This window comes from Schistocerca serialis, chromosome 2 (genome assembly GCF_023864345.2).
Source record: "Schistocerca serialis cubense isolate TAMUIC-IGC-003099 chromosome 2, iqSchSeri2.2, whole genome shotgun sequence".
NCBI classification, from domain to species: domain Eukaryota; kingdom Metazoa; phylum Arthropoda; class Insecta; order Orthoptera; family Acrididae; genus Schistocerca; species Schistocerca serialis.
Window position 1 is genome coordinate 703678373 of NC_064639.1, and position 15496 is coordinate 703693868.

The 15496-nt window shown below is 44.3% G+C and overlaps 1 protein-coding gene across 1 annotated transcript in view; it reads right to left on the bottom strand.

Moving 5' to 3' along the window:
- Window positions 1–4884: 4884 nt before the first annotated feature.
- The window catches only part of LOC126457852 (TAF5-like RNA polymerase II p300/CBP-associated factor-associated factor 65 kDa subunit 5L), a 154145-nt gene continuing 143533 nt past the window's right edge, over window positions 4885–15496 (bottom strand). Inside the window, exon 12 of the mRNA XM_050094492.1 lies at window positions 4885–5832. Coding sequence (XP_049950449.1) covers window positions 5718–5832 — 115 coding nt within the window. The 3' untranslated portion in view covers window positions 4885–5717. The remainder of the gene's footprint in view (window positions 5833–15496) is intronic.

The window sequence follows — 15496 nt, forward strand, 5'->3', positions numbered from 1 at the left end:
ACTTAACCTTAGTTTTCCTGCACTTCCTATTTATTTCGTTCCTGAGTGACTTACATTTCTTTATATCTGAATTTCCCTGAACATTTCTGTACTTTCTTCTTTCATTGATCAACTGAAGAGTTTCTTCTGTTATTCATGGTTTCTTTGCAATTATGTTCCCTGTAACTATGTCTTCCTTCATATCTTCTGTGATTGCTATCTCTCTCTTTTTTGAGGTGTCCATTTATCTTCAACTGAACTGCCTTCTGAGCAACTCATTATCACAGTATCTGTAGCCTCACAGAACTTCAAGTGTATCTCTTCATTCCTTAGTACTTCCATATTCCAGTTCTTTGTGCATTTATTCTTCCTGACTCGCCTCTTAAACTTCAGCCCTCTTCATCACTACTAAATTATGAACTTAGTCCATATCTGCTCTTGGGTGTGCCTTAAAATCCAACACCCGTTTTCAGAATCTCTGCCTGACCATGATCTTGGAATCTTCCCATATTTCCCAGCCTTTTCCAAGTTTATCTCCTCTTGTGGTTCTTGAGCAGAGTATTTGCTATTACCAGCTTAAGTTTATAACAGAATTCAGTTGATCTTTCTCCTCTCTCATTCCTGTTGTCAAGGCCATATTTTCCCATAACCCTTTTTCTACTTACTCCCCTACAAACACATTCGAATCCTCTATTATATTGCCATCTCCCTTTACATGCTGAATTATCCATTCAGTATCCTCATATACTTTTTCGCAATCTTCTGCTAGTGATGTTGGCATATATACATAAACTATTGTTGTGGCTGACGGTTTACTATCGATTCTGATGACAACAACCCTACCACTGAACTGTTCTGCCCTACCAACCTTTTCATAATGAATCCTACTTCTGTTATACCATTTTCACTGCTGTTGATATTACCCTATGCCCATCTAACCAGAAATCCATGTCGTCTTTCCATTTCACTTCACTGACTCCCACTATATCTAGATTGAGCCTAAAATTTCCCTTTTCAAATTTTATAGCTTCCATACCACTTTCAGACTTCTGACTTTCCATGCCCTGATTTGTAAAATGTTACTCTTTTGTTGGTTATTCAATCTTTTTCTCATGGTCATCTCCCCTCATGGCAGTCCCCTCCCAGAGATCTGAATGCGGGATTTGCCTGCAATCTTTTGCCAATGGTGGGATCATCACTACACTTTTCAATTACATGCCAGAATTCTTGTGGATACACACTGTGTCCCTTTAATACAGTGATTTCCATTGCCTTCTGCATCCTCATGCCATTAATCATTGTTGATTTCTCCACTTTTCGAAGCAGTTTCCCACCCCCCAAGGGCAAGAGTGTGTCCTGAACCTCTGTTCACTCCTCTAGCCTCTTTGATAAGGCTATTGGCGGAATGAGGCTGACTTCTTATGATAGAAGTCTTCGTCTGCCATTGCTGCTGATTTTTATTCAAAATTTGAGCAGTGTTGAGGTTTGAACCCAGAATCCTGGACGTTTTGACTATTAATTAAAGACACTACTCTTAGATCATACATTAGTATAACATTTACTTCAGTGATATTACCTATATTTTTCTTATTTTTCCTTGCAGATCAGCACTTCACTTGGCCACAATTTTTCACTTCACTTTTTTCAATGACTAACATATTTACTTCTCAATGAAGACTTCACACATGTGTTTCAATTAATATGGGGTATGCACTTTCATCACTTGGATGTCGAAAGCATTTAGAAATAACATAGTCTTCAACTGAGGCACCCATCACTGCACTTTTGAGCATTTGAGTCCTTCAACCAGTATCTTTTCCTTCTTTATGTCCTGTCAATGACAAGATAATTAAATATGAAGTGCAGAATGATGCAGGAAATTGACACAATTGTGGTCTTCTAGAAGGAATCCCGCCGTTCACTTTAAACAATGTAGAAAAATTACAGAAACTGCCAAGAAATATGATGAACCATGATTTCAACCTATGTCCAGTGTCTTAGCCAGAATACAATTTACCTTACTGTATGACATAAATAACCAAAATTCATTCCACTTTCCTCAGAATTATTGTGAATATGGTTTTATAATTTCTTCGTATCAAAGAAAGAACATGTACTGGGTGTTTATAATTAAACTGATAGTGATCCATGTGTTGCAGTATGGTATGTATACACTGCAGGACATCTCAACATTGTAGGTACGTTCATTAATTGCTATGCTCAAAGATTATGCTGAAGTTCAACTTTCCGCCACCAGGTGAAAATATGATGCTGTAAACAGTCAGAATGTGGTGTGAGTGCAGGAAAAGGGGAGGAATGATCAAACACATGATAACAGGTTCAAGCACAACTTATTAGGATATGGTCACAAGTTACAAGGTGTTCAGTATGGTCTCCCGACTCAGTAACATGCTGCACCTGTTAACACTACATGGTCAACAGTCACCCACAGCATATTCAGTGTAATCAGAGTGACATGTTATGCACTATCCTTCAGATTAGGAAGAGTCCAGATAAATCCATGATAGAATCACATCCCCACAACCAGAAGTCATGTGGATTTAAGTTGGGGGATCCAGAATGCCATGCATCTTGAAATTGCCTAGAGGTGATGCAGTCATTACCAAAGGTTTCTCGAAGTAAATCTTTCATTTGGCAAGGAATGTGTTGTGTTTGCCCCATCTTGCATCAAAATAATGGTGTGGACACAAATGTGTTCTTGCAAACCTGGATTCTGAATCTCGTAGTGGTACCAGTGTAAACTATGCTCAAAATCTTTTGAATTGTTGACCAGTGGAGAGAGAATTCCCATCACACAGCTTGAGCACTGGCTGCAGAATTTGAGGGCATTTGCTGCGAAGTCGGCTATAGGTACATCAACTTCATCAAAAACTGCAATGGGAATGGGACACCTCCCTCTCTCTGTTGCACAACTTAACTCATCTTTTCTTCAAATTTCTTGATCATATTCTTTCACCCATTTATTGACTTGGGGCTTTTTTATAGCAGTTTCTGTCTGGGATACTCCCGCAAAGCAGTGCTGCTGTTGCTACCATTCCGATAATGCCGGTAATGCACGACCTTTTTTCTCAATAGTCATAGTCTTTCAGATGGAAAACTTCAACCTTCTTAACTCTTTACATCTACATCTACATCAACATCCATACTACGCAAGCCACCTGACGGTTTGTGGTGGAGGGTACTTCGAGTACCTCTATCGGTTCTCCCTTCTATTCCAGTCCCGTATTGTTCGTGGAAAGAAAGATTGTCGGTATGCCTCTGTGTGGGCTCTAATCTCTCTGATTTTATCCTCATGGTCTCTTCGCGAGATACACGTAGGAGCGAGCAATATACTGCTTGGCTCCTCGGTGAAGGTATGTTCTCGAAACTTCAACAAAAGCCCGTACTGAGCTACTGAGCGTCTCTCCTGCAGAGTCTTCCACTGGAGTTTATCTATCATCTCCGTAACGCTTTCGCGATTACTAAATGATCCTGTGACGAAGCATGCTGCTCTCCATTGGATCTTCTCTATCTCTTCTATCAACCCTATCTGGTACGGATCCCACACTGGTGAGCAATATTCAAGCAGTGGGCAAACAAGTGTACTGTAACCTACTTCTTTTGTTTTCGGATTGCTTTTCCTTATGATTCTTCCAATGAATCTCTGTCTGGCATCTGCTTTACCAACGATCAACTTTATATGATCATTCCATTTTAAATCACTCCTAATGCCTACTCCCAGATAATTTATGGAATTAAGTGCTTCCAGTTGCTGACCTGCTATATTATAGCTAAATGATAAAGGATCTTTCTTTCTATGTATTCGCAGCACATTACACTTGTCTACATTGAGATTCAATTGTCATTCCCTGCACCATGTGTCAATTCGTTGCAGATCCTCCTGCATTGCAGTACAATTTTCCATTGTTACAACCTCTCAATATACTACAGCATCATCCGCAAAAAGCCTCAGTGAACTTCCGATGTTATCCACAAGGTCATTTACGTATATTGTGAATAGCAATGGTCCTATGACACTCCCCTGCGGCACACCTGAAATCACTCTTACTTCGGAAGACGTCTCTCCATTGAGAATGGCATGCTACATTCTGTTATCTAGGAACTCTTCAATCCAATCACACAATTGGTCTGATAGTCCATATGCTCTTACTTTGTTCAATAAACGACTGTGGGGAACTGTATCGAATGCCTTGTGGAAGTCAAGAAACATGGCATCTACCTGGGAACCCGTGTCTATAGCCCTCTGAGTCTCGCGGACGAATAGGGCGAGCTGGGTTTCACACGATCATCTTTTTCGAAACCCATGGTGATTCCTATAGAGTACAATAACTTCACTAAAGAAAGCAACACGCATTGCCAATCAACAAACAGCATACTGACAACAAAACAGCAACAGTTCACATTCTGACTGTTACAGCACCATATTTTCACCTGGTGGCAGCAAGTGGAACTATAATTTTTTTCAGCATACTCCACGAGCCCACTGATTCGTGAACACATAATGCTTCAGCATCCTGTGATGTATGAAGCCTGCACTGCACACTCTAAACTCCTTCAGTTTAATTATAACCAACCAGTAGCACTCGCAATTATTTCCAATTTCTGTACAAGAATTAGCTCTTTTTCACTACTGCTATGAATGTCTATAATTAACTGCTCAGACAACCACTCATTTTTTAATATAAATATCATTTCTAAGATTAAAAACAAAGTCATAATCACTGCACACTTGTATGTGAAATATACGATTTTCAATTATGAACAGCAATTGGTGAGCATGTTTGTTACAGCAGAACTTTTGACTGGCATACTTTTGCAGAGAAATGTCCTTAAGTTTAGTAATCAGATGTCATACTAGAGAGAACAAATTTATTAGGCTCAGAGTTATTGTCACCTTGATACTGTTTAATGATACAGTTCAGTTTTCTCATTACAGCAAATAATTCAGAACAGGAAAAAAGTGAACAACTTCAGACAGTGGCCATGGTAAAAGAGTAGCTAGGAGAAAGTATTTACATGGAGTGTATGTATCAAATGAAGGAATGTTTTAAACAGAGAGTAACACAGATTGTACGGAGAATAAACACAGTGGCCCTGACAGCTGGACATGGAACTGTTTGGCACCCACGATGCACCTGTTACAACACTCAACACAGCATGAACGATCACATCATGAAACTGGTGTCCATGGTAACTCCATGACACCGTGGCAGACACTATAAGCATATCAAGTCCACACGAGGATTGTGTGAGCCTTATCAAATCAGAGGAAAAATAAATATGGCATAGCATACCTATCAGAATCACACCTATCAGAAAACTATGATTTCTGGATGATAGAAAGAAGTTCTCTCTTCTTAATGCACATATTTACATGCATTTATAAGCATTTAAAAATTCTTTCACTTACAAACTGTAATCTAGTTAATAAAACACAATGAAAGATGATATTCATGTTGTATACACACATAACACTGAGTATGCTTAAAGGGTGAGGGTTGTAAGTTAAAAAAAATGTACAAAAACTTTTATTTGAGTACAGTTCACCAAATTTCTACTTCAGAGACTGTCTGCAGCCAGAAATAGTGTCTGTTACAAGGTTCAGTCCGAACACTCCATAAGCTTGAAGAAATTTGGTAAAGTACAGTTTTGATTACATCTGTCATTAACCACACAGTTTCCTGCAATCTATGGATAAATAAATTATTTATCGCATTTCATTCATCAATGTAAGTGATATTCACAGCGGCCAAAGTATCTTTTGACACATGATGAACACACAGTATATGATCTCCTACAGAAAAACATGCTGACTGGTATGGACTCGGAGAACTGAAACAGATGGAAGAATGAACAAAACAAAATAAGATGTATCACACAATAATTTGGACACTATTTTTGAAAGCCTATTATCAGCATCAATTTTGATTTCAAAATGTGAAATAAAGAGACAAAATATACTCTAAGGCTACAAAAAAAAAAAAGACTAATCACAACGTAATGATACGAATGGGGCAGAGTTCTATAGATGCAATGAACATGTACAGACAAACAAATGATCACAATTTCAGAAAAATTGGATGAACTATTCAGGTGAAAGAGCTTCATTATTTGAACAAGTCAATAATGTGTTTGTCCACCTCTGGCCCTAGGCACACAGTTAGTCAGCTAAGAGTTGTTGGTTGTCCTGCAGAGGGATGTTGTGCCAAACTGTGTGCAATTGAAGTGTCAGATTGTCAGAATCCCAACGTGGTTGTAGGGCCCTGCCCATTATGCTCCGAACGTTCTCATTTGGGGAGGGATCCAATGACCTTGCTGGCCACAGCAGGGTTTGGCAAGCATGAAGACAAGCAATAGAAACTCTCGCCGTATCAGTGTAGGCAATAGCTTCTCGAAATTCAAGTCCAGCATGGCTTGCTACATAGGACAACAAAACGGAGCCTAGAATATCATCAACGTACTATTGTACTGTAAGGGTGCTGCGGATGACAACCAAAGGAGTCCTGCTATGAAAAAGAATGGCACCCCAGACCATATCTCCTGGCTGTCGGGCCGTATGGTGACATTCAGGTTGGTATCCCACCACAGTCTGTTTTGTCTCCAGGCATCTCTTCGGCTTGGAGTCTCACTGACTGGACTAGAATTGTGTTCAGTGATGACATGTCTGGAGACAAGCTGGATAGTGTTGGGATACCAACCTGCCTGCTGCCTACCTTATCACCAGACATCTGGGAGTGATGGTCTGGGGTGCCACTTCTTTTCATAGCAGGATGACTTTGGTTGTCATCTGCAGCACCCTTACAGTACAGCAGTACATCGATGATATTCTATGCCCCCCCTCCCTTTTATTTGCCCTTGATCTAAGCCATCCTGGGCTTACATTTCACCAAGATAATACCCGCCCACACACAGTGAAAATTCCTTCATGCTTGCCAAACATTACCTTGGCCAGCAATGTCCCCAGATCACTCCCCATCTAAGGATGTTTGCAGCATTAGGGTTGGTTGGTTGGTTTGGGGAAGGAGACCAGACAGCGAGGTAATAGGTCTCATCGGATTAGGGAAGGACGGGGATGGAAGTCGGCCGTGCCCTTTGAAAGGAACCATCCCGGCATTTGCCTGGAGCGATTTAGGGAAATCACGGAAAACCTAAATCAGGATGGCCGGACGCGGGATTGAACCGTCGTCCTCCCGAATGCGAGTCCAGTGTCTAACCACTGCGCCACCTCGCTCGGTCAGCATTAGGGGCTGGGTCTTCCAACCAGCTTGGGATTTTTACAACATAATGCATGAATGGGCAGAATCTGGCATGATTTCCCTCACAACAACATTCAACAACTCTAACGATCAATGCCAAGCCGAATAACTGCTTTTGTAAGTGCCAGAGGTGGACCAAATCGTTACTGATTTGCTCAATTTTTGAAGCTCCTACTCTAGAATAAATCACCCAATTAACAATTAACATGTAGTATTAGAAAACTTGTAATGAGACATGTTGCAAATAAACAAAATGGGACATCATCCAATTTTTCTGACAGTGTAATCATTTGTCTTAAGAATGCATATGGCACAAAACACCAAGTTAAAAAAGTAATGAAGGAAATGACTTACTGCTCTCCAGAACAGCAGGGCAAGTTGGTTTAGGTGTTATAATGCATTCATTATTAATGAATGTGCACTACATTTTCTGAGAATTGCATTACCACCAGACGGTCATCATAAATGAAGGCATATCATGCATTTGGATTTGTCCTCAAGTAATGGAAGTTCCAACAGATTATATCAGGGACTAAAGCCCATCTATACAGGTTATTGGACGACAATCAAGAGCCTGCATGTGAACAGATGAGTGCCCACAGGCATTTACCACTCTGTACACAACAATTCCAGATAGTGACGGAACTACAGCTGAACAAATATGATCATACGTAGCAGAAGAATTCTATCCAAATAAAAAAATGTTAAGGCTTTATTACTTTTGTGGGACATGACATTTTTCTTTATTAACTAGTGACAAAACATTAGGTTTCAAACTCCGTTGCAAAAAGTTCTTCAGTGTTGGGAATTTTGTGCCTTTTTTTAAACCTTTTCAGGGCAAAAAAAGTGGTTCACAACCAAATGTTAATTGAAATACTAACATGTCTGCTGCTTTTCTGTGTATCTTGGAAAACACTCGAGCACACACCACAGTGCAAATTTATTGAATTGAATGTAATTTTGTGAATCACACACTTCTCACTGCATTTCCAAACATACAGGAATTGGAGTAACTTAAAACAGAGTGCTAAATAATAATAATTTATTTTCTAGACAGTGAAGGTTCTGAAATCTCGTGTGAAAATGCTGGCCAAGTAGTAAAATTATTGGGTGTTAAACCATGAAATGTCTTTGGAGGTAATAGTAATGAGCAAAGGCATTCAAAATAAGCTTCCTATACCAAGCTTCCTTTCAAATGGAGTTTTTGAAAGTTGATTAATTTTATAATACATGCAAATATTCAGTAGATCAGGCCCTTGAAATCTTGTATTTAAGGTATTAAAATGTCCCTTTAACAGTGAGAAAGGCAGTGTGCACACAACAGAAGAGGGTGAAGACACAGTGGAATGGGGCTAGTGCACTTACCCAGCAAGAGAACTGTAAGCTTGTGAGCACCCATACCCCACTGGACAATGTTGGAACAGCCTGCTATAATACACTGTCAAGAGTGCTTCAGTAAAAACTAACTTATGTGTTGTTGGCATGCTGTTAGAATGTTTCCAGTCCCAAAAACTGAAACAGAAATCTTAAGGCACATGGGTAATCTCTATCAAAGCACTCAGGTCCTGTTGTAAGTTCACTTGTTCCCACCCTTTCTACAGGTATTTATATACTGAATTGCTAATATTGGACAGTCTTCATTGACTTGAAAAGTCATCCATGTGGAAGTAGAATTACAATGATTAAGCTTTCACATATGATGATGTACTGAATATTAGTAAAGCTTATGAGGTTACAGAAACAGCCCCACAATAAGTTGTCCAGAAGCCAAAGCAGCGAAACTTAATTGCTCCATATGCATCATTTCAAAATTGTGCCGTGGTTAGACATTCAATCTCCACTTCCTCTCAGTGGTCTTGTCAATCATAACTAGTGTTCAACAAAACTGTCTCACTCTCACCCCACTATGTTGCCCCACATTCATACTTTACTTCTTGCAGACTGTAGTATACTGTATCACTGTTCTCAATCTCTACCCAACTGTTTGGATTGCTCTGACAACTTGATTACTTCCTGTGCTCCCACCAAAATTCAATTTGTCATCCATGTCAAAAATGCGTCTATATGTCCTCGTCCTCGGTACACTGCAACTGACATCTGCAAATACCAGCTACAGTATAGCACATCTTCACATACGTCAACAGCAGGATGCAAATAACTTTCTACTGCATTAAGACAAGCATGCTCTCTTGCTAAGTTAGACATTGAGCCATTTATATCAGATTGCAACAATACCTTGAAAGACTCTGAGCCACATAGGCTGCTGATTGTCCTAAGCTGGAAGTAAGTGTTTCAAACTGAATTAATTCATATATGTTTAAAAGTGAATCATGACTGTTTGATAAACATAAAAAAGTAGATCTGTACAGAAAATTATGAAAATGCGTTTATTAAATCTTGGATTAATTTGTAAAATCTGGAAACTCCATAAACCATTTAAGAAATAAAATCTGCAAAGCTTTCAACTACATTTGTGGTGCCAGTCTCTCGAGTCATGTCTCGTCATTGGCCCAATAACGAAATGAACAAAGAAGAGAAGTAAATTGTATGTGTAACGGTGTAGGTGTGTTAACCCCACAAGACATTATATTGAGGCCTTACAATAACGTACAGGTCAGTACACCTGCTCTTCTTACATAGCCTACTGGATATGTTACCAATTTAAAATTAATGGGCCTTGTATATAAGTAAAGCGTTTGTGCAACATGTTTTGTAAAAACACGACTTCACTAGGCATGAGTCACCCACTTTGCACAAGACGTGAAACAGCATCCAAAGCAGTGGATAGAACTCAGTCAGCTATCGGAAATATTAAAAATGATGTGATATTAAAAAATAATTATTCTTATTGGTTACCTAGCAAAGGGTTAAAAGTGACTGCCAAGTACTATCCATATTTTGTAGACCAAATGGATGAAGAAGTATTTAAGAAGTAGCCTGTATTGCGAAGGAAAAAACTCAGGACCATACCTGGAAATTCATGAATTAGAAAATCCCAGGGCAATGACAATCTTGTGCATGAACCTCTGGACATTGATCAAACACTACCAGGGACTGTAAGAATAGGTTGGTTGGTTGGTTGGTTTGTGGGATTAAACGGACCAGACTGCAACGGTCATCGGTCCCTTGCTCCAAAGCTTAAAAACACCCACATAGAGTAAAAAACGGATAATAGAGACAACAGACAACACAGGACAAGAAAAACTCAGACAAAGAACAGACATAACAAATTAAAATCACACGGAGTGTGGCGGTGGTTGGCCGACCATAGAGAAAAAAAAGGGAAAAGCCAACCACCAAGAGACGCATTAAAAACTCAGTCTAAAATCGTAGGTCAAAGGCCAGAATCAACACAAAAGAACATAAGAAATAGTCAGATTAAACGATAAAAAACCCCTGCCCGAATAAAACGTAAAACTAAGCCAGCCATAGCAGGGTCATCAGTTAAAAGGGCAGGGAGCGTATCAGGCAGCGCAAATGTCTGCCTGACCACAGCTAAAAGGGGGCAGGCCAACAAAATGAGGACCACTGTCAAAGCCCCCCCGCAGCGACATAGAGAGGGGGGTCCTCCCGGCGCAGTAAATAACTGTGTGTCAGCCGGGAGTGGCCAATGCAGAGCCGGCCAAGGACTACTGAGGCCCTGCGAGTGGTTCGCAGGGATGACCGCCACACAGCTGTCGTCTCCTTGACAGCACGGAGTTTATTATGTGTGGTCAGTTCGCGCCATTCATCGTCCCATAGCGCAAAAACTTTGCGGCGTAAGACTGCCCTCAAATCATTCTCTGGGAGGCCAACGTCCAGAGATGGTTTACTGGTGGCCTCTTTCGCCAGACGGTCAACATGTTCATTGCCCGGGGTACCGACATGACCGGGGGTCCACACAAAGACCACAGAGCGGCCGCAACGGGCAAGAGTATGCAGGGACGCCTGGATAGCTATCACCAGATGAGAACGAGGGAAACACTGTTCGATAGCTCGTAAACCGCTCAGGGAATCGCTACAGATAACAAAGGACTCACCTGAGCAGGATCGGATATACTCTAGGGCACGAAAGATGGTGACCAGCTCAGCAGTAAAAACGCTGCAGCCAGCCGGCAAGGATGGTTGTTCGTAGTGGTCCACTAGAGTGAGAGCATAACCAACCCGACCAGCAACCATCGAACCATCAGTGTATACAACGCCAGAGCCCTGATACGTGGCTAGCATGGAATAAAAGCGGCAGCAGAAGGCCTCCGGAGGGACTGAATCCTTCGGGCCCTGTGCCAAGTCGAGCCGAAGGCAAAGGCGAGGAACACACCATGGGGGTGTACACAGAGGGGCCCGGAAAGGAGGTGGAACAGGGTAAACCCCAAGCCCGGAGAGAAGCTATTTGACGCGGACCGCGATCGTTCAACCTGACCAGGGCCAACGTTCTGGCAGATGGATGACCGATTGCGGGAACAGAAAACGATAATTTGGATGCCCGGGCAAGCTAAAAACATGGGCAGCATAAGCGGCCAGTAAATGTTGGGCCGCAACCGCAGAGGAGGGACACCTGCCTCCACAAGTATGCTGTCCACAGGGATGGTCCGGAAGGCACCAGTGGCAAGTCGTATCCCGCTGTGTAGTATTGGGTCCAGCACCCGCAATGCAGATGGGGATGCTGAGCCATAAGCCAGACTCCCATAATCCAGACGGGACTGGATTAACGCCTGGTAGAGCCGTAAGAGGGTAGATTGGTCGGCGCCCCAGCTGGTGTGGCTCAACCATCGCAGAGCATTTAGATGCCGCCAACACGTCTGTTTAAGCTGCCGAATATGAGGCAGCCAAGTCAACCAGGCATCAAAAACAACTCCCAAAAACCTATGTGTCTCCACTACAGCAAGAAGTTCGCCGGCAAGATAAAGCCGCGGCTCAGGGTGGACTGTTCGGCACCGGCAGAAATGCATAACGCAGGTCTTGGCAACCGAAAACTGGAAACCATGCGCTACAGCCCAAGACTGCACCTTGTGGATAGCGCCCTGCACCTGTCGTTCAGCAGCTGCAATGGCAATGGAGCTATAGTAGAGGCAGAAGTCGTCAGCATACAAGGAAGCGGAGACAGAATTGCCCACCGCTGCAGCGAGCCCGTTTATTGCAATTAAAAACAGGCAGACACTGAGGACAGATCCCTGTGGTACCCTGTTCTCCTGGACTCGGGAAGAACTATGGGAGGCTGCGACTTGCAGGCGGAAGGTACGATGCGACAGAAAATTTCGGATGAAGATCGGCAGTGGACCCCGAAGACCCCAACCATGAAGCGTAGATAGGATGTGATGACGCCTCGTCGTATCGTATGCCTTCCGCATGTTGAAAAATACAGCGACGAGGTGCTGACGGTGCGCAGAGGCTGTACAGATGGCTGGCTCCAGGCTCACCAGATTGTCGGTGGCAGAGCGGCCCTTACAGAACCCACCCTGAGCCAGAGCCAGAAGGCCCCGCGACTCGAGTACCCAACTCAACCGTCGGCTCACCATCCGTTCTAGCAACTTGCAAAGAACGTTGGTAAGGCTAATGGGACGGTAGCTGTCCACCTCCAAAGGGTTCTCACCAGGTTTCAAAACGGGGATGACAATGCTTTCCCGCCCTTGCGACGGAAACTTACCCTCAACCCAGAGACAGTTGTAAAGGTCGAGGAGGCGTCGCTTGCAGTCCACTGAAAGGTGTTTCAGCATCTGACAGTGGATGTGATCTGGCCCAGGAGCAGTATCGGGTCAAGTGGCTAGGACACTGTGAAATTCCCACTCACTGAATGGAACATTGTAGGTTTCATGATGGTGCGTTTGAAAGGAAAGGCTCCAACGTTCCATCCGCTCTTTAATGGAGCGGATGGCCAGTGGGTAATTCGCAGAAGCGGAATTCAGAGCAAAATGCTCTGCCAAGCGGTTGGCAATTATGTCGGAGTCAGTACTAACTGCTCCATTCAGTGAGAGCGCAGGGACGCTGACAGGGGTCTGATAGCCATAGAGGCGTCTAATCTTGGCCCAGACCTGCGATGGAGAGACATGGAGGCCAATAGTGGACACATACCGCTCCCAGCACTCCTGCTTGTTGTTGTTGTTGTTGTTGTTGTTGTTGTTGTTTTTTTTTTTTTTTTTAGGGGGAAGAGACCAAACAGCGAGGTCATCGGTCTCATTGGATTAGGGAAGGACGGGGAAGGAAGTTGGCCATGCCCTTTGAAAGGAACCATCCCAGCATTTGCCTGGTGCGATTTAGGGAAATCACGGAAAACCTAAATCAGGATGGCCGGACGCGGGATTGAACCGTCGTCCTTCCGAATGCGAGTCCAGTGTGCTAACCACTGCGCCACCTCGCTCGGAACTCCTGCTTGTGTTGGCGGATAAGGTGGTGGGCCCGCGCACGCAGCCGTTTGAAGGTGATGAGGTGTTCAATGGAGGGATGTCGCTTGTGACGCTGTAGCGCCCGCCGGCGATCTTTAATCGCCTCAGCGATCTCAGGCGACCACCAAGGCACAGTCCTCCGCCGAGGGGACCCAGAAGAACGGGGAATGGAAGATTCTGCGGCAGTAACGATGCTGGTGGTGACCGAGTGAACCACCGCATCAATGGCGTCATTAGAGAGAAGCTCAATAGCGGCAATGGAGGAGAACAAGTCCCAGTCAGCCTTAATGGAGGAGAACAAGTCCCAGTCAGCCTTATTCATAGCCCATCTGCTAGGGTGCCCAGAAGAGTAATGCTGTGGCAGTGACAGAAAGATCGGAAAGTGGTCAAAAGGTTGATGGCGCAGTACGTGCCATGCGCCACGCTGAAGTGTGTGACAGCGCTATCATTTAAAATGGAAAGATCGAGCTGTGCCAAAAAATGCTCAATGGTGGTGCCTCGACCTGTTGCAACTGACCCACCCCACAGAGGGTTGTGGGCGTTGAAGTCGCCCAGTAACAAGAAAGGTGGCGGCAATTGGGTTATCAGTGCAGCCAGGACATGCTGCGCAACATCACCATCCGGTGGAAGGTAAAGCCTGTGGCGTCCACACCCGAACGGCGACAGCCTCTAAAAGTGTTTGTAGAGGGACAGACTCGCTGTGAAGAGAGTGAAGGACATAGATGCAGATGCCACCAGACACCCTTTCATAAGCTGCCCGGTTCTTATAATAACCCCAATAGCCACGGAGGGCGGGGGTTCGTATTGCTGGAAACCAAGTTTTCTGAAGAGCAATGCAGAAGAAAGGGTGAAGGCTGATAAGTTGTCGGAGCTCAGCTAGATGGTGGAAGAAACCGCTGCAGTTCCACTGGAGGATGATATTGTCCATGTCTGAGAAAGGCGGGACGGGACTGGGAAGGCAGATTACGCCGCTGGGTCACCTGCTGCCTCCGATTGAGCGCCTGTGCTAGTGCTATCCATGGTGTCCGAGGGACCGGCGAGATCGAGGTCCTCAGCAGACACCAGAATCTCCACCTCCTCCTCAGACACAGAGCTTGTAGGAAGCGGTGGGACGGGTGCCACCGCAATGTCGTTGTTCTTGGCGACTTTCTTCTTTTTCTACTTCTCTCGGTGTGCCTTCGGTGGTTCAGGCTTCGTGGGCTTCACTGGGTCAGCCTCAGGGACGGACGACAACCATGAGGCCCTATGACCAGGGACTGGTGTTTGTTTCAGCCACTTGCGGGCGTCCGCTGTTGTACCAGTCGGAACTTGAGAAAGGAGGTCCCCAAGGGACCCCTTCCTGGCGAGAGGAGCCGAAGAAGTCTTACACTTCTCCGGCTGGGAAGGGGGAACTGATGTCCCCAATGGTTGGGGGGGGGGGGGGAGGGGGGGGGAGGGGGGGGGGGGGCGTTGCTCCTGAAGTAGATGGCGCAGGAGCAACAGGGAGTGAAGTGCCACCCACCATCAAGGGGGCAGGTGTGGTTCTCTGGCTCTGAGAGCTAACGGTGTGTGGTGCAGCTATGGGAACTGTAACAGGAGCGACAGTGGTGGCATAAGTGGACGTCTTGCGTACTGGGTGCAGTCGTTCAAACTTACGCTTAGCCTCAGTATAGGTCAGCCTATCCAGGGTCTTGTATTCCATTATTTTCCGCTCCTTCTGCAGAATCAAAGTCCGGCGAATAAGGGGGATGGTGCACAGATGGGAGGCGGGGCACATGGAGTATCAGGAGGGGATGGTCGGCCACAATCGCGACAGATGAGGGTGGAAGCACAGCAAGAAGACATATGGCCGAACTTCCAACACTTGAAGCACCGCATCGGGGGAGGGATACAGCGTTTGAC